Source organism: Arvicola amphibius, chromosome 8, assembly GCF_903992535.2.
Source record: "Arvicola amphibius chromosome 8, mArvAmp1.2, whole genome shotgun sequence".
Taxonomy (NCBI): domain Eukaryota; kingdom Metazoa; phylum Chordata; class Mammalia; order Rodentia; family Cricetidae; genus Arvicola; species Arvicola amphibius.
In genome coordinates this window covers 127,905,811-127,925,352 of record NC_052054.1, presented here as the reverse complement: position 1 = coordinate 127,925,352, position 19,542 = coordinate 127,905,811, and the positions used below count along the sequence as shown (strand labels likewise).

At 43.1% G+C, this 19,542-nt stretch overlaps 1 protein-coding gene across 1 annotated transcript in view; it reads left to right on the top strand.

Moving 5' to 3' along the window:
- Adam23 (ADAM metallopeptidase domain 23) overlaps positions 1 to 19,542 on the top strand; it is a 159,461-nt gene that overhangs the window by 29,485 nt on the left and 110,434 nt on the right. Inside the window, exon 3 of the mRNA XM_042055634.1 lies at positions 2,742 to 2,818. Within this exon, the coding sequence (XP_041911568.1) occupies positions 2,742 to 2,818 (77 nt within the window). The remainder of the gene's footprint in view (positions 1 to 2,741; positions 2,819 to 19,542) is intronic.

Sequence of the window (19,542 nt, the reverse complement as noted above, 5' to 3'; positions counted from 1 at the left end):
TGACGGAAGGGTAGGGAAAGAAGCCCCTGCCAGGGGCGTAGACTCTGTCCTGTGTGGACCATTGCATTATGAAAAGCAGTGGGAAGGAAAACAGAATGTAAGACAAATGTATTTTTCACAATGTACACAACTCTATTAAGTAAATTTACAGTTTTTTTTTGATAGTATGAGCAGGGAGATCAATATGTGGAAGAGACTTATTTTTATAAAAAATGTGCTGCCTCCCTGTTAGAAATGAAATAAGTTAAATTGTTAAAACACCTCTGTAGATAAAGATAAGGAGCTGTGTTTTTTTCTCCTGTGGAAAACAGGCACATTGTTGCTAGTTTGGCTGAGTACCTCAGCCCTTCTGGGGAGTTGCAGATTCATGTATTTGGAGAACAATGATGGTGGCCCTGTGACCTGCTGAGTGAACCGGAGGAATGAGTGAGCCTGAGGAAAGGTGGCTGCATGGCCCCACGTGCACACTTGTCATCCTAAGTCACTGAGCGTGTCACACAAAGCCTTCCAGTGGGCAGCCCACCTTTCGGATCCATTGACTTTTACTCCCCACGTTATTTGCCTACAGGGCACATGTACTGCTTTTAAAATGCAGAAAGGGTTCTTTATTCCCACATTCGTGTTTCGGATCCTATTTTTGTAAGTACATCTTTGTTCCCCTCATAGCTGGATTCATATTTTACCTTTCGAAATTTCTTCCAGGGAGCACTTTGTCAGGGAAGTCGCTCCACAGTTGCTGTCCTGAGGCTGCCTGGAGTGTGGCTCGGCCTCAGTAGGGGTGGCTGTCTGGGAGGTATCTCCACAGGCGCTTGTGCAGTGAGCCTCCTGGAAGGGCAAAGCTAACCCAGTGCTAAGTCTCTATTGGATTCTGTGACCCTGAAGCCTGTTGCGCTGACTTGGGATAAACTTAGCAAAAATCATGTTGTGTAAGTTCAAGCTGTTGCACAAAACGGGTTTGCTGTGTTTGCCACCAGGCTGCCCTCTTTTTTTTTTTTTTTTAATGGGATCCTTTTGATGTTTCTATTCGTCTTTTGTTTACTGGGACATAAGCTTTTTCTGGGTTGATACCAGGCTGATATCAGAAGTTTTAGGAGCTTACAGATCAGCTTGGTTAAATCAGATTGCCACAGTGAACATTTCTCTGCTATGTAATATTTTTATGAGGAAAATATAAAGCTTGATTACTTATATTCTCAGGAAATAAGTGTTAGATTTTTAGACAAGCTTTTGGAAACCATAGCTGAAAGAAATCTTATCATGTTTATTCATCTTTATCAATGTCTTCAAGCAAAAACTGATGGTGTAAGATACAAAATGAATTCATGTAAAGACCCTGCAGTTTGTACTGGCTGTGTAGAGAATCTACTGCAGGTGACAGAGACCTCACTTGGCAAGACAGGGAATTTCTATTTTTATGTTTTGATTCAGGAACCTCGGACTCGTGTGATGATCTTACTCTGTGTGGTTTGGACTTCGGGACGGAGGCTGATGGTGTTAGGGTAGCACGGACCACTTATTGGTTTTGTTTAAAATTTAGTATGTGTTAATTGCCTTTAAAATTATATTTACTGATTTTATTGAGTAGCTGGCGGTTGTGACTGACTGAAATAAAAACCATGGTTTTATTGATGGTCTTTTTATGGCTGCGGCAAGATAATAGGCTTGTTCGGTGAGTTTTGAATTGGAAGGATCATTTGCAAGATGCCTGTGATGTGTGTCACGGTGTTTACTGTCCTTGGAGAGGATGGAAGGAAGCAAATACCCCACAGACAGAGGAGGGGGAAACAAAGTGCCCTGCAGCTCTGAGGACCAGAGTTTATGCCTGAGTGTGTGTGATGGAGGGCGATTGGGATGCTTTGAAGGATGGGAGCATTTGATAAATAAAATGTCAGAGAGAGCCGAGAGAGGCCTGCATCGGCAGTGGGGGAGCTGGGAAGATACAGTCCTTGGAGAGGAAGTCTGGTGTGTGTAAGTTGACCTCCAGTTACCGGGCAGAGCATTTCATCTGTTCTTTGGTTCTCCCTCTACCTTAGGAGTGGGTCTAATTGGTGTGGTTATCACATATAGCCCCCCTCTCTCTCACTTGATAGGATAGCAAAGTACAGCTTTATGTTGGGTAATACTTTTTGACAGCTCTTCATTGGTTTGTTGATTTACATTATTCAGGAAACTTCTTTGGCCTATGCTAATCTTTTAACACTGCTAAATATGATTCTGGCTTAGGTGGGATTATTGTTGGTTTCTGGATTAAGACACTGTTTGTAAACCCGTGACTCTTAGGAGGATGTAAATGCAATGTTCCCAAGGGGCTGTAGTCCAAGTGCTCTCAGGAGTCAGAAGCTTGGCATTTCATATTATTGTCACAGTCTGCAGGCGCATCACAGAGGAAGTTCCTCTTCCCGCAGAAGGGCAGAGTGCTGGCAGGGACTCTCATTTGGGTGTGCAGCGAGCTTCATTTGGAGCACGGAATAGTCCAGAATCAAACCTCAATTGGAGTTCTGCTCAGTTTATCATGTTCACTTTGGAAGTCCAGCAGGGCATGCTGCTGATTCTTGCCTTTGTGGGTTTGTTTTGGAGGATTTTGTATTAGCTCTTTGCTGCTTACATATGTAAGTCTTCCAGGAGGACCAAGATGGTGCACCTAATCCTTTAAAGATTCCTAAAGATGCATTAAAAAGTCTACATAAAAAAATGCTGATTCTGTTAACATCTTTTAAGTCTCCTTCTCTTTCTGCATTTAGGCTGTCCATCTGGCCCAGGCGAGCTTCCAGATTGAAGCCTTTGGCTCCAAGTTCATTCTTGATCTCATACTGAACAAGTAAGTACGCAGCAAAGCCTCTGAGGAAGCAGGGATAGTAAACCTTCATTTCTAAGAGTCACCACCACAATGTCTGTGCTGAAGCAACTGATGTTTTTGAGTTGATTATGTGGCAAAGAAAACTTGAAGAAGAGGGAGAAGTTTGGTTAGTAACTGTATCCTTATTTCCTTTTCATGTTTCATGTCCCAAATGGAGAACTTATATATTAGGATTTTAGTAACTTTTATTGAGCTGTTGATAATTTGATACTTCCATACATATATAAAGAACTTTCTAGTTACTGTACCCTCACCTGTCATAATAGTGTCCTTTTGCTCTTCAAGTTTTCTTTCCACATTTATATCTTATTTTTTTTTCCTGAGGCCCACTAAGTTTAAGCAGAATTGTCTGTGTTATTGTGGGGTTTGAAACTACCCACTGGAGTCTAGTGGACTTAGGGGTTGATACATAACCAAAGACAATTATTACCCCTCCCCCATAATCCATTAAAATAGCCAGTAATTCAGTAAGGAGAGGTAGGGCCCTGTGCCCCTCTCTGATTAATGGTTGATGGGCCCAATCTTGTCATATTATGGTTTTAAATGGAATAAATATTTGAAGCATTCCTAGTTAATGAAATGCTAACTGTAGTAATCAGTATATAAGAAGCATAATAAACTACTGACTGAAGCATAATTAGACTTCAGTCTAGAAATTTCTTCCATTTTACTTTTTATAATGCACCACATGACTTATGTAGGAAGACGACAGTAAGCAATGACTCACAAGTGTCTATTTTGAGAAGACTCTTCTTTGCTTCAGGATTCACACTAATGTAGATTCTTTGAAACTTTGTTCTGATGAAAATTTACCACATTGTCTCTGTTTGTTTATTAATTATATTAATATTTAAATGCTTTTTCCCAAATCAGAAGAGTTTATACAGGTGCTCTTGCCTTATCCAGGACTAAAGAGATCACATCGAACTGACACCAAGCCTTTGGGGAAGGTGGCTTCCTGTGTGACTCTCTTCAGTTGCAGAAACACTAGACAGGATTTTTAGCTCTCTTCCATAGTTTAAACAGGACTACAACTTATAAAAAAACTGTTAATTAATGCTACCAGACACTATAATGCAGGTGACCACAGTCAAGATCAGTAGAACTGCAGAAGGCTATCAAATTTCTTATATGCCAAATTCTGTCAGCTCTGCAGGAAAAAAAGTGCAGAGTAAGCTTGGATGCTCCTTACTCAAGTGTTATTGCAGCTTTAAGTCAAAATGAGTCAGCAGAACTCAAAATTTCTGTGTTAAAGATATTGCAGGTTTTCTTCTTTGGTTGAATTCCAGCTCATCATGCTCTGTCAGCACTGTGCCTGCATAAAGGATGGTCTTGCCAGGTCTTAGGCTATGTTGAGTACCAGGATGTGGCTAATTTTAGTTTGTTTCAGCTTTCTGAGATGGAGGTTAAAATCAGTCTTTGGAGGGCAGTTCTGCTTACTACTGCACCACCAGGGCTGTCCCAAATGCTATGGATCCTTAATATTAGCATATCATGACCCCAGCGGAACATTCCAGTCAAAGAAGCGATGCCTGAGAAAGGGTCATATTGGATATCCCAGAGTCCTTAGAGTTCCAGAGGCAGACCAGAAAATACTTATTACCATTTAACACAAAAGGACTCAGATTGAATACCTCTTGTGGATATCCTTGTTTGAGGAGTTGGGTCTAGGTGGGGGTTGATTGATAGAGATATAAAAAACTTTAGAAGAGTGTGAAGTGCACTGTGCCAAAGGTTAACATGGAGTGCTATGGGGGTGGGGCCAAACCCAAGAGGTTTACTCCTCCCTGAGTGCAAGGCCAGGAAGTACAACCAGGAAAGGAAGAGTTATTACTTACAGCCAATAAATACAACGCTGGGGGTAAAGATGGCTTCCCCCAAAGTAGTGTCTCTGTACACAGAAGGCTTGGGATTTCATTCTGAAGCCTTATGCGTATTCATATTGGGAAGATTCATATGCGTATTCATATTGTCAGCACATGTCGACTCTTGATCATTCTTGATCATGTGAATAAACTTCTACATAAACCACATGTGCAAAAATGGTGGCTGGGAGCAACCAGAGAATATAACTTCTCATACAGAGGGTTTAGCGTTATAATGAACAAAGTTTACTCCGGACAACTGGCTTAAACTGGTGCTGCATCTGCCTGCAGTAACTAAACACAATAGGAAAGGATGGCAGTAGCCGTTGAAAGGGACAGCATCTTATTTTGCATGCAACAAAAAGTTTCAGTTTTGCAGTTAGTCATCTCACCAAGGAGAGGCAGATCTTTAGGCTGAACGAATGTGAAAATTTATCTAGAAGGGACACTATTGGACACCTATCTTGTTAGACAGATTATCAGCAAAGAGAGCATTGGGAATGGAGAGGAAGAGGGAGACAGAGAAGATGGAGAAGGGTATCCAGGCATCGGAAGGTCTTAGATTTAGGGGGTTCAAAAGAAATTCAGAGTAGATTATCTTTTGGGATGAGATATTTATTAGAGGAAGCATGAACACTATAAACAAGCAGGTGGGTATATGTGAGAGTTAAGACCCGCCAGGCTACCAGGGTCCCTTCTTATAGGTTTCTGAGATGTGGACAGGTCCACTATGAAGTGGATGATTAGCCTACAGTCGGTGCTTGCAGTCAGGTGGTTTCTGAGTCCCAGGAGAATTGGGGAAGGTTAATTCTTTAGTTGCCATGTGTTTATCATACAGGATGGTCACCTTAACCCCCGTTGTTAAATGTGCTTGTTAAAATTCTTTTGGGGAAGTGAGGATTACAGACACACAGACAGCACGATAGGGTGTCCATCATTTCTTTTATAGCAGATAAAAGGGTAGAGAAAGAAGTCTGGTCCCAGTTTAACAGATCTGTAATAGTGTATGATGAGAAGACAGGGTCACATAATGTTGTGCATGAAGGGAGAGTTGTTGAATTTTTCATAAGTTACAAGGGTGAGACAGAGGGAGACAGTCCTGAAGATCTAAGCCCAGGGGAAAATCAGTATGTAGGATATGAGTGTTGAGGACAGTAAGAAGCATAGTCAGTGGTGGAAGAATGGAAAAGAGGGGACTTTGCTCACAAACTAGTCTTTGAGTTCCAAGCAGTTGAGGAGTTGTGAAGTACTATACCAAGGAAGACTGAGCTCTGTGACGAGGAGCCCACCTGAGAAGAGGTGAAGAGCTTTCAGGGCTGACCTCTTTCGACTCCTTTCAAAGTCGGATATTCATTGATGTGGAGCTGAAGGAGGAGGAGAGAGATTAGGCGGCTAGATCAAATTAGAATGTTAGAGTTCTGGACGAATCATTTCTAATTGGTCAGCATGTCTGTTTGCAGAGCTGAGTATCAGCTGCCAAGGTTAAGTCCGAAGGAGCAGGAGGAGGGGCAGGAGGAGGGGCAGGAGGAGGGGCAGGAGGAGGGGCTACAAGAGAAGGAACAGGAGGAAGAGGAGCAGGAGAAACAGCAGGAAGAGGAGGAGCAGGAGAAGAGGAGCAGGAGGAGAGGCAGGAGGAAGAGGAGCAGGAGGAGGAGCAGGAGGAGGAGGAGGAGGTGAAACAGCAGGAGGGGGAGAGGAGGAGGACCAGGAAGAGGAGCAGGAGGAGGAGCAGGAGGAGAGGCAGGAGGAAGAGAAGCAGGAAGAGGAGCAGAAGGAGGAAGAAAACAAGCAACTAAATAATATCCACAACAAATTAACGAATGTCGCACACTATGAAGAGAAAGATGCCAAGCAAGCCTTTTGTCACTTTCAGTCATCCCAGAAGCACATATAGGTCCCGGTGGAGAGTTCACAGCCTTAATTAAAGTCCCCTAAAAAGTAACCCAGGGAATATTGTGATTATAGTCCACATAACAGAGATGTTACCCATGGCAGATCTATAGAGATTAATAATGTGTCACCCAGCTGTCCGACATCCAAAATTAGTGATCTCCGTGTTGACCAAAAGCAAGGGAAGCTTGAGTGTTTAAGTTTTTTCCTTTGATAAGAAACTCATGGACAATGCAGTATTTGTGCTCAAGTGCTTAGTATCTATTCCCAAGGCTGTAAAAAGTCAAGGGCCGTAAACAGACTCTTGTTCTCAGGTGGTGCTAAGAAGCAAGCTGGGGGGGGGGGGGGTGCCTTTCTAAGACGTCTTCAGTTGGTCAGAATCACTAGAATTTGTTTGATGGGGATGATAAAGCAGAAAAAAAAAGCCATAGAAGTGTCTCGACTAGACAGTTTGTGTCTAGAGGGTGGCTGAATGAAACTGGCTGAGAAATGGGAGCTGGCCGAAGTCACCTTGCCAGTCACTTCCATATAATGACCAATATGTCTTTAAAGGAAGGAGGAGAGGGGCTTAGGCTGGAGGTGAGGAGAGGAACCAGGGAAGGAGAGGACAAGTGCCTGGGACATAGGAGGAGATTCCACAGACTAACGATGTTGACGGTTTCAGAACTGAAAGATATGATTGGCATTGTTATGTGTAGTTGAGTGCACTGGAGAGTTAAGAAGCAAGGAGCATCCTTCGGATTTTCCGGTTGATTTGTCACTGGTGGTTGGAAGAGAGCCGTTTGAGTGAAGCTGGGGTTGTTGTGGGGAAGGGTCACAGGGCGAGGGATGAATGAGAGAACATGACTTGGAGACAGCAAATGGCCACTGGACGATCGACTGGGAGAGAGTCAGAATGTATCAGGGTGACTGTGATGATGGAATGAGCTGATTAACTGGAAGATGGAGCTGATGAGGGAGGGGTTAATGACACAGAAGGGATAGTCTATGGAGCGGATCCTTGGATATCATTCTCCATTGCATTGAAAACGTGCTGTGGTTCATGTGGCATGCTTTCTGCTGCCCTGTAGCTGCTCACTAGTCACTGATTTAGAAAATAACAGGACTTGCAGATGGATTGGAATTTTGGATGCTTATATTTCCAAGTCAAGCGATTGGCTCCGAGTCTCCCATCATGCTTTCCTGTTTATTTAAAGGCCCATACCTGTAATCTCAGCACTTGGGGTAGCAGAGGTAGGAGGATCCCCTGCACATTCAAAGCCAGTCTGATAAGCTCTAGGCCAGCTAGGGCGACATAGAAAGACCCCGTAATGAAATAAATGCCTGTCTACTACTGGCCTACACATAGGACAGGGAGAGAAGGATTCTCACTGTGTACCAGTGTTCACACATTCTAGGTTGTTAACCGGGCAGGGACATTCTGGTGAGAGTCTTGACAGCGCTCAGGGAGAGCTCTGCTTGAAACGGTAGGAGCTCAAAAGTAACCTAAAACTGGGAGCTGCAGGCATGGAACTTGGGGAGAGTAAGAAGGTTGCTTTATCAATAACCAGGTGAGCTGAGAGGAGTGACTCAGACTGGACCAGGTGGGCCGTGCCGAGAGCAGGCGTGGGAGAGGAAAGATGGTGTGGGCTTCTGAGTAGCACACAAGTCCCGAGGCAGCAATCTTCTGTGCGTAGGGCATCACCCTGACTGGTAGTCACGTTCCTCTTTTCCCGGAGGTGCGGTGTGGGTTCACAGTGAGGAGATGTGCAGGGGAATGGTGCATGAATAAGAGGATGCAGATGACTCCAGCAGGCTCAGGGTCTCTGTGTGGGTGGGGATGGCCCCAGCAAAGAGTTGAGTGAGTAGAAAAGGCAGGACTTAAAAACATAGTGTCACTATGCTGTATCCAGGAAGGTAGTTTTGGATTTGTTGAGATCTTTGGTTGAATTTTCTGGGACTCAGGGGTGTTCAAGATGAATGTCTAGAAAACGCAGATTTACAGAAACATATGCACACAGTAATTTGCTCATTAAAGGCAGTTCATGCTGTACTCTTGAAAGAAGAAAACAGCCATGCTAAAATAGTTTGAGCTAGGTTAAATAAAGAACCCGACTTTCATGCTGACTGACATAGTTAATTCATCCTTCAGCTAGTTAGCACGTCGAGCATCTAGTTTGTGGAGAGGCTGTGCCGAGCAGCATAGGGAATTCAAACCCAGAGGGTTTTCCCCCTTTCCAAGAGTTCACAGTGAAAAGAAAAAGAAAAGAATCCAAGACAGAGAAATGGAATTAATATGTACACAGATGATATTAAAACATGATGGGTCAGGGAAGGACGCACCAGTTGGTTATCCAGTACCAAATGGTCAGCCCGGAGAGCATGAATACAAGTAACATTATACAGATTGAGTGGGTTGTATTTAGGAACACACACACACACACGTACACGTAACAGCAGTTAAAGAAAAAGAGGTCATAAATTTGAAAGAGAGCAAGGGAGTGGGTATATGGGAGGTTTGGAGGAAGAAAAGGGGGAAACAATGTAATTATAATCTTAAGAAGTAAAAAAAACCCTCAAGTGTGTGTGTGTAGCAAGCCGACTGACTTGTTCCTAGCCCCAGGCTGTAGTGTTGTCCAGGTCTTGAATTCTGGACTTCCTGACTCTGCTCTAAGATGGCCGTTTTGTGTCAGTGCACCTTTCCTCTCCTTTCTCTCAGCATGTTAGCTTCACTGCTGACTTCCTCTCTCACCTTTGAGAGAGCTCAGGAAGTTTGGAATGTAGACTTTCCACCTGAGCCCTGCAGCTGAGGTAACCGGCGGACACGCTCTCAGGGCTTTTGTCTGTAGAAGTTAGAGTAGCCGGTGTTCACAGTGTACAGAATCCGTGTCAGGATGCTGTGCCTTTAGATGTTGCTACTTAGCGCAAATGCCTTCTTTCCTAAAATCAAGGGGTCAGCAGAAGGAGACTTCTGTGTTATACTAACAATGGTTAGACTGTCACCTAGGCCCTGTACCCACATTTCATTTAAAGTCCTTTCACACCCTTTATAGTTGATATATGTTTATCTCCTCTGCTGCCAGGCAGCCTGAGACCTGGTGAGTACCTGCAGTTTAGAATTCCAGCCTGACTGTCTGACGGAGCCTTTTCTGCGGCTGTTCCGTGATTACAGCGCTGAGCTGTTAATCTCCTAGTGAGCCAGGCATGCTTCTCATGATTTCAGATGTCCATGTTGACTGAGGAGAAAAGAACAAAACAATATTGATCAGCTTTTAACAATATAAAGTACACGCACAAGGCTCCAGCTGCTTTTAAAACAGCCCCATGCATTGAACTTGGCCCTGTGTCACGAATTGACTTCTGTCTCTCGCCTCTAAATTAAAGTGCAAAAGCAAATGCAGAATCTTCGTGAACTTCAGTGCCTCACCACGCAGCTGAGGTTGGAGCAAGGTCTGTTAGAAGGTAATCAGTCAAAACACAGTCTTTTGGGGAAACCCCAAATTCAGTGTGACAGGTTCCCTCATAAGAACAAGAAATCTGAGAGGCCATGAATATACACAAAGGTCAGGAGACGGTGAGGAGGCAGGCAGAGGCCTGCAGAGTTTCATCAACCCTGCCGACATCTTGTTCTTGGGTTCCCAAGACTGGGGAGATAAGTTCTTTTGTTCGTTCGTGTAAGCTGCCATCCTGGCACTTCACCAGTGGTTCCTCAGTCTACGATCCACCACCCGATTCACTTCAGCCCAGGATGCAGCGGCAGTGCTGTTGGTAGTAAGGGAATCTGTTTGTCTTGTACCTCTGCTTAGCCGACTGCATTTCCACACGCTGGCATGAGACTGGGCTCTTTTGCAGTTACATATTTTAGGAAGACTTGAACTATTTTGGTAAATTCAGAAAAAAAGTTTCCGTAATAGTAGGGAATCTTAAGAAGCAGTTTCCAGGGATATAAATTCTGATTGGACGCTGCCACATGTAATATGATTCAGATTAATTGCGTGCTCACTGCCTGGAATCACTACGGAAAGTTTTCTCCTGTCGGGGGAAGGAGTTGCTAAGGGGTTTCGCCTCTTTAGACCTTCTCTCCTGTTTAGTTTTGAACATTTTGATTCCAGGCGTCCAGGTAGCTCTCATGTTTGCCATGTTTTCTCTGACCAGATAAGAACTTAGCAGGTCTTGGGGCTGTAGAGATGGCTCAGCAGTTAAGAGCACTGGCTGTTCTTCCAGAGGACCTGGGTTCAATTCCCAGCACTCACATGGCTGCTTACAATTGCTGGTAACTCTACCTCCAGGGATCTGACTCCCTTGCATGGCATACATGCAGACAAAATACCAATGCACATAAAGTAAAAATAAATAAATCATAAAATAATAACCATTTTTTTTAAAAAAAAAAAAGAACTTAGCAGGTCTCACCCTGGACATTTCTGTCTGGAGAGCTAGGCCTGTGTTGGATGCTTTAGATATTATGTGCTTCTGATGAGTCATGGTTGTGTTGTAAGATCAGGTCCAGTCACTGTGAAAAAAAACTTTAAATTAAGAAAAGTACTCCCCAAATATTAGCAGGCTCCTGTTCTGGGTATTTTCAGTGTTTATCCCATCTATTTAAAAATGGCCTGAGAATAGCTTTCACAATTAAACACAATGACAGCAGCGACATGTCTTTAATCCCTACACTCAGCAGAGGCTATACAAAGCAGATCTCTGTGAGTTTGGGGCCAGCCTGATCTATATAGAGAGATCCATACCAGCCAGAGTTACATGATAGAGAGACCCTGTCTCCAAAAAACAACAAAAACCCACAATACAAATATAGTCATTTCTCTCCCCACCCTCCCTGCTTGGAATTCCCAGGCTTGAACCAGGGCTTTGTGCGTGTAAGTCCAGTGCTGTTTCTCTAGTCTGTGTATTGATTCTTGATTTCGACAGCAGACAAGACAGACAGACAGACAAGCCAATGCTTGCCTTCTACTTAAAGTAAGAAGCCATCCGGTCGCAGTTCTTGCTGCCTGTTGACAACATATGTCAGGGATGAATGATCAAGGCCAGGAAGACCAGATTTGCCGCAGGAGCTAGTTTTAGAGTGGCCTTGAACAAGAACCTGGTGGCTACCGCAGAGAAGAAACGTGACAGCCAAGAATTCATATCAGAATCAAAAGAATCTAATTGCACTTGTTATTCAATACGGGATATAAAATACAAACCTAGGGAACCAGGAAGCTATTTCTTGATTGCTAGATAAAAAGAGACCCCATGCAGGCAACCAGCCTGGTGTGAAATACGGCCAAATAATCAGGACTTTATCCTTCCTTCAGAGCACATACTGGTTTCATACACAAAGATTCTAGCAGAAGTTATCGTGACAAAATAGCGAAGAGCCCAGTGGGTCTGGGCGAGTAGCCATTGGGGATGTGCTAATTGCAGACGTTACTGAAGTTAGGTCTTAATTTTCTGACAGTTGGTTGAGAAAAGCAATATCTTGGGTTGTATAATTTTCACCGTCTGATAAGAGTTCGTCTGTCTGTCTACAGATAAAAATATTTTTCTGCCAAGGAAATATTTCCCTTTGGTCTGGTACAGTGAGACATTTATCAGCATTATGGTTAATAGGGATAACCATCATTTTGCAAAGGAGCAGCAATAATACATAAATGGGCTTCTCATTTTGACCTTCTGTATGTACCAAGTACCTAACGCTCTTTCTAACATCATTGAAATGTCCAATAAATTTGCACTGATGGAAGGAAGCCTTTCATAAACCATTGCAAGTACTTTTATTTCATGATGTTTCTTGTGTGTCTGCTAAGTGCCAGACGGTGTTAAGATTGTAAGAGAGGGCTCTTCTCCCCTTGATGCTCACAGGGTGGTGGAGGAAAAAGGTAAGACCACAGGAACTTAATGAAAGTCCTCCAAGTTCTCTAGTAAAGAATGCAGGATGCTTTTACTCACATAGGAAGGACATGAGTTACATTAAGTGTAGGAACGGGTATGGAGTTTGGTGTTTATGGAAATCAATGTTTCAAATTACACCTAAAGCTTATTTTTAGGAGTTGTCCAGGTAGAGATTTGAAAGTGGAGACCTGGAGGTTTGGAGTAAGAGAAAATGGAGGTTAAGGAGATGAGCAAACATTCACAGAGACTGCTAATGGCAGCTGTTAGCAGAAACCCAGGACTTTCTGATATCAAAGCCTACATGAGTTGAGACATCACCTAAGTTCACGTATAAAGTTATTTCAAAATACTGCAACGTATTGCAGAACAATGGAAATTTATTCCTGTGGTTCTGGAGTTGGAGAAGTCCGAGTCCAAGGAGCAAGAAGATTTGAATCTGGCGAAGGATACCTGCTTTGGGATGTCACCGCACCCACTCAGGGGAGGAGGACAAAGTGTCCTCACAACTGGGGAAGAGAGGGAGGTTGAGGCAGTTTTTCTGAAGCCTGTCTTGCAAGAGCACTAATCCCATTTCATGTGAGCAGAGCCCTCATGGCCTTGCCGTTGTCCCAATGCCCACCTCTTAACAGCATCCCCGGAAGGCTAACTTCCAGTTTGAGGACACATGCCAGATAGGTTTGAAAAGCCCTAGAGATGAACCTTAGAGAAAAGAAACGATATGCCACTTGTCTTTTCATGTCGGTTTGTTTTTATAATTCCTATTTCATGTATAAATCTGCCCTAAACAATGATTTATTAAACTTTCATCTTGATTGTGTATGGATTTATATAAAGTCACAGCTTAATAACCAGAAGAAACGACTCATTAGGAACTTTGGTGGTTGTCCGTTGCCAGTAAAGACTGTGTTACTTTTAGAACTATTTTTTTTTTCGGTGATTCACAGACCATATTCACCCAGAAAGTCATTTCTCTGCTCTGTTCAAATTAATTATAAATTAGAAGCACCAATATTAGCATCCTAACAACAGCCTGTGATGATGTGTTTATTAAAATGCACTTTTCGGAAATGTCACTTCTAATTCATCTTCCCCGTTGACATTCTTGTGCTTCAGCTTTCAAATTGTTTTAAAAGAAAACAACTCATAAAGGCTTAATTTTTTCAGCAAAAAACTTTCAAGTTTAATATAATTAAAATTATATTTACCTTTTTGGAAATGGATGCTTTTCAAATAAGAGGCTAAAAATTCCTGACACACCATGCAGTATACATTTTCTTTCTTTCTTGTTTCTCTTCTTACAAAGCTTGTCCTCCTCTTCCTCCTCCTCCACCTCCTTTTGTTTTTTAGAGACAGGGTTTGTCTGTTTAGCGTTAGCTGTTCTTAGCTGTCCTGGAACTTGCTCTGTAGACCAGGCTGGCCTCAGACTTACAGAGATCCTCCTGCCTCTGCCTTCCAAGGAACTACCACCTGACTTGTGACTAGAGGAGTCCACAAGGACAAACTAGATCTCTTACAGTTCCTCGAGTGTTCTGTTTTTTAATCCCTTCCAGTTTTATTGAGATGCAATTAACAAGGCTATACTTTTAAAAAGTACATAGTGTGTTGTTTTGATATCTATATACTGTTAGGTCACCATGGTACTCAAGCTAACAGACATACTAACTGCTCCTTTATGATTATCTTTTCCTGATCCTTCTTTCCTCCTTCTCCTCTTTCTTCTCCCATCTCCTCCTCTTTTCCTCCTCCTCCCTCCCCCTCCTCTTCTTTTCTTCTTGACTCATTTTTTAGATGTGAAAATGTACAGAAATCTCCCCTCTTACCAAACCCGAGCACACAGCGCAGCACCATCGTGCTGTTGCCAGCGACGGCTCAGCCCCCATGCAGTCCGTCCTATTCCTAGACACTCTTCATCCTGATTAACTGACCTTCCTTCCTCTCTTCTTCCCTTTTCACCGAGGAGGGATTTCGCAGAGATCTAACAGTATTGGGGGAATCCCACCATGCTGATCCTACTTGGACTTAAGAACATGCCCCAGTCTTTAACAATATTCAGGTGGGTTAGGAGGTCTTTCGTTGTTCTTCCCACCCACCTCCCTTCTGCCCATTTTCTGTACAGTGTTTGCCTATAGGACTAGAGTGAGACTAAGTTCTAAAGAGCCCACCGTTTAGGATCAGGGAAAGGAGGGGCCTGTTACTGAAGTTTTAGGGCAAGTAGCTCAAGGATGACTAGGTTGCTCAGTACTTTTGGATGTGAAGCAGGGGAATAATTCTTTCTGAGCACCCGTGAGTTTTTTTGCCAGATGAGTCACCAACCTGCAGTGTTTACTAGCTGCAGGAGCAACGAGCTGTTACTCTGTTTCACATCCTTTCTTTTCACGGATGTCTCTCCCAGATGCATCTCCAGCAGTGTTTTATGGGCTGCAGAAAGAAGTCCTGATACTTCAGTGGGGATTAGAAAAACACCCAAGCCTCATTCGCTTTGTTCCTGTGATGTCATTAGTGCTGTCTAATGCAGATGTTGAGAGACAACAGCACTCTCAAGAGTTAGTAACCTCTCCACTCCTTAGCACTCCTGGATTCTGTGTGTGCTTCTGAGGTAGTTAACCGAGCAATAAGAGCAAACTACAAGAAATGATTAGATATTTCTTATAATAAAGGCAGTTGGAGGTAAGGTTTGCAGCTCTGTGGATTCAAGGCAGGAAACTGTTTTATACCCAGCACCGCGAACAAAACACTCGTTTGATACTTCCCTGTTTTGAATGTACGCCTCTCCCACAGGTCCTCAAGTAGAAGATGGCCTATCCGTACTATGGAAGGAAGGAAACATGAGTCTAGCTTGTCTTTTGAGAGTTGCATTTTAATCACAGCATATTCCCGACCTGGTGGTTTTCTAAGTTTAAACCGGTGATATAGTTTCCGTTTTAGTGGTCTTGTTTCTGAGTGAAGAAAGGCGGTCACATGTGTTGTTAGTACTTGTTGGAGTTGGCCGAGTGTGTCACTTGGAAATCTCTGCTTCGAAGGTGGAGGGGTTCATAAAGGCTCCCAGGATGAGGCAAAGAGCTTTCATTAAGACCCATAAATGAGAATACTAATGCTCCCGTCTGTGCACTTCCTGTCTCTAAGGATAACTTGCTTTTTTTCTATTGATTTCTTTTTGTCATGAGAAACTGGGATTGAACTCTTAAAAGCCTCACAGGTTTGCTCCCCATGTGAGGTAGTCTCTTCTTGTCCCCGCTGAGGATACCCTGGGCCTGACAGGATTGATTCTTAGACCAGCCAGCAGGTCCTATTTCCTGAACATATATATATATATATATATATATCTTGTTCTCTTTTCTTGTACTTAAAAGCCACTCAGTCTCGGACGCTGAACATTAGTGTACTTTAACCACTTACCTGTACCTTTTGGAAAATGGTCTCTGAGATTGCTATTGTCCCCAAGAAAATAGCCAAAATTTTGTTCATATGTTCAGCCAGGGTACAAAGAGTACAGGGCCTTTTCCAAGAAGAAGAGAAAGTTTCAGAAAGAAATTTTCTAATACACGAGAAGCGCACATCTCTAGTGTAAGTTCCTATTTATAGTCCTTCCCTGCTGTGCTCTGTGTGGTCGAGCAGCAGGCACTTTTGTCGGGCACAAAAGGGCATTTTAAAGTCCTTAAGAACTTTCCGAAAGGTGAAAGCCATCTCTAGTTTTCTCCTCCAGTGTGCTTTCTCAGTGTTTTACTGATGAGATAGACTCAGTGCGTTCTATCCTAGAGGACCATCCAGAGGCATGCAGTGAGGGACAGCTGAAAGTAATCTACACAGAACCAACCGCCCTACCTGAAGGAGGGAATATTAACGTTCTGTTTAAGATTAAGGTGCGGCAGCCGAAATGCTGCTTTAATTTCTTCTTCAGACAGAATATTTCTTGTTGCTAAAAATTAATCTGCACCTGATCTGATTGTATTGGGAAGAAAGTGATCAAAGCATAGTGCCTTTTCCGTTGTCTTTGGAAATGACAGAGCTGTATACAAGCCATTAGTGTGAAATGCTGTACTTTTTGATATTTATTATTTGCTAATTCTCTTTAGCATATCTAACATGCAGCTGGTTGAAAACAAGTCACCCCTTGGTGACTTTAAAACTTCACCTGGGAAACTGGAAACCCTAACAGATAATTGCAGTGATTTCCTCCCACCTTTACTGCCAGCCAACAGAAACTTCTCTCCATTTAGGTACTAAAAAGAATTTTCTAGGCTGGTGAGATGGCTCAGCATGGAAAGACACTTGCCGTGCAAGCCTGGTGACCTGGTTTCGATCTCTAGAACCCACATAAAGGCAGAAGGAGAAAACCAGCTCCATAAAGCTGTCCCGTGACCTTCGTATGCATGTCATGACAAGCACTACCTCTTTACCCCTAAATAGTTATGTCTTCCGCTTTTTCTGTGATTCTGACAAGCTGTTCATTGAATGTTTAGTGTATAATACTAATATTGGTGGTAAAAAACAATCAGTGTTTTCTCATTGACTTTGAAGAACAAGGAAACCTACCACTTAATAGAAGGATGTTTGAGATAATAGCTTATGTCAGTCTGGGTTTCCAGTGCACACCAGGCTTAGAAGGCTGCACTCAATGTTCACATTCATAGCATGCATTGTCATTGGTTGGAGCAAGACCCCAGTATTTTGTTTTTCTTTAATATTTTTTCTTATCTATTTCCTTCTACCTCCCTTCTTTTTCCAATCTTATTTGTGAATGTGTTTTATACAATCTTTTATTTGTGTATGTTCTTCTAAAATGTGAATTATTGTTTCATAGGTCTTCCCATAAAGGGTGTTCTCCATAGATATTTATTCGACATGGTATTTGAAGATCAGTGTCTGTAACCGTGTCTAACTGCAACAGTGGATCTGGTGGAGTGAATCCAATATCCTGTCATTCACCCACGGAGAGAAATCTAGATTCCCTTTGGCTCTGTGCATCCATAAGCCTCATTCTAATGTGTTTGTGTGAGTCAGTGTAAACACAGCCCACAGTCCTGTGTGAGAGCCCCTCTAACGTTTCCCCAGCCTTGCTGTAGTATTGTGGGTCAATCCTCCAGACAGCCTACACTTGTCTATCCCTGAGCAGAGCTCAGTGCTGCACAGAGCATCCGAATCCCTACTCTTGTTGAGAATGCTGTTGACTATTTTTAGTGGGCAGTACTTTCAGGAACAGAAGATTAAACCTTCTGAGAAACACCATCTTTAGTATAAATTAGTTCTCACAGGACTGTGTTAATTTGTTTAGGTGACTGTGGTCCTTATGGGAATGGAGTTTTACTCTTTCAGCAACTATGTTGTCCAGTGTCACCGTCATGTTATTTATTCAGTGTAAAGGACAGGATTCGTATGTACTCAAAGCCACGTGTCACACCACCAGTCAAGAGGGCCCTTGGTGTAGAGCAAAGGTCACAAGATTGAAGGAGCAACTTTTACAGCTGACAGTCGGGAAGGTGTCTGTGTGGAAATCAGGTAAGAGGATGGGCAAAGTGGAAAAGGAGGAGAAAGGGTCCGCCACCGCCTGTGAGGCGCAGCCGCCATGCAGCCTGTGATGACTAAGCTGACCGTGAGCTGTAACGGAAAGTATGCTTTCGATTGGTAGCAAAGTCTGTTGCTGTATTTCCTGATTCTGTCATTTGCATGAACCATGGGACCAGTCTGATTCTCAGTTCATTGAACTGTTAGCTGAGATTGGTGGGGGCGGGCTGGGGAGCACTGTGTGACAGGGATCGTGGTTATACTAGGCACCCAACGGCTCCGTTCCTTTGCCAAAGTACATGTGTTAAGCCCTGGCTGGTCCTCAAATTCATTCTGCAGTTAGTCTTCCACAGGCTGGGTCTAGTCTTGGCTTTTTGGTGTGAAGTAGACAGCCACTTAGTTTTGTTATTCATAGAAGTACTTAATTGACTATATTGTCATAGTCTATTTTTAAAAATCTTCTTAAAATTATCAGCTTCAGAGGCAGGCAGATCTCTGTGAGTTCAAGGCCAGCCTGGTCCACAAGAGCTAGTTCCAGGACATGTTCCAAAGTTACCGAAAAACACTGTCTCGAAAAAGCAAAACCAACCAACCAAACAAACAAAAAATTACTAGCTTCACTTATACAGTTGTATAGGCGTGACTATGTAAATTTTGACCTGTATTTTTCTCACCACCTAAAACACATAAAGAACCATTTTAAGCACCTGTATTGTGAAGCCTCATTCACACAGGATTGCTGTGGAATGAGTTCTACATTACACAGTGTTTCCGAATAACAATATTTAGCCCTTAATTTGTTAAACTTTGTATTTTGTTATTGCATGTGCCTAGTGTTTTCTTTGCTCGTTTGTCTTTATACCACATGCGTGCCGTTGGAGGTCAGAAAAGGGCATCAGATCCCTTGGGATTGGAGTTACAGATGGTTGTGAGCTGCCACATGGTGCTGGGAGTCAAACTTGTGTCCTCTGTAAGAGCAGCAAGTGCTTTTAACCACTGAGACACCTTTCCAGCCCCCAAATGTTAGAAAAGTCATTATTGATAAAAAAGAATTCTTCAAAATCTGTTAATTAGCTTCTGTGCCTCGGATGGACTGGCACAGCCGTGATGTCCCCTTCTGAGGGTGCAGCCACTGCTGCAACTGCGTCATCAGCGTTGTGGTGAGTTCGTGGCTCCTATTTTGCTGGCAGCTGCCACTCATGTCAGTTTGTCTGCCATTTCAGCCAGGTTCTTAATAATCTGTCTTCCGCTTGACGTGTTTTAGAATGAGAACTAACTAAAATTGTTCACCTTTTATGTAAGTCAGGAGTTAGCAGCGTGAAAGACTTGATGTCTCTCTGGTTCGGATGTTAAGCAAGCTCTCTCCCTTTAGAGGCTGGGGAAATGGTCAGCAGACAAGAACTCTTCCAGATGACCGTGGTTCAGCTCCTAGCACCTAACATGGTGGTTCAAATTGGCTGTAACTTCAATTCCAAGGAACATGACACTCCCTGGGTACACCAGGCACATCCCCCACATAAAGGCAGAACACTCATGCTCATAAAATAAAAATGAATAAAC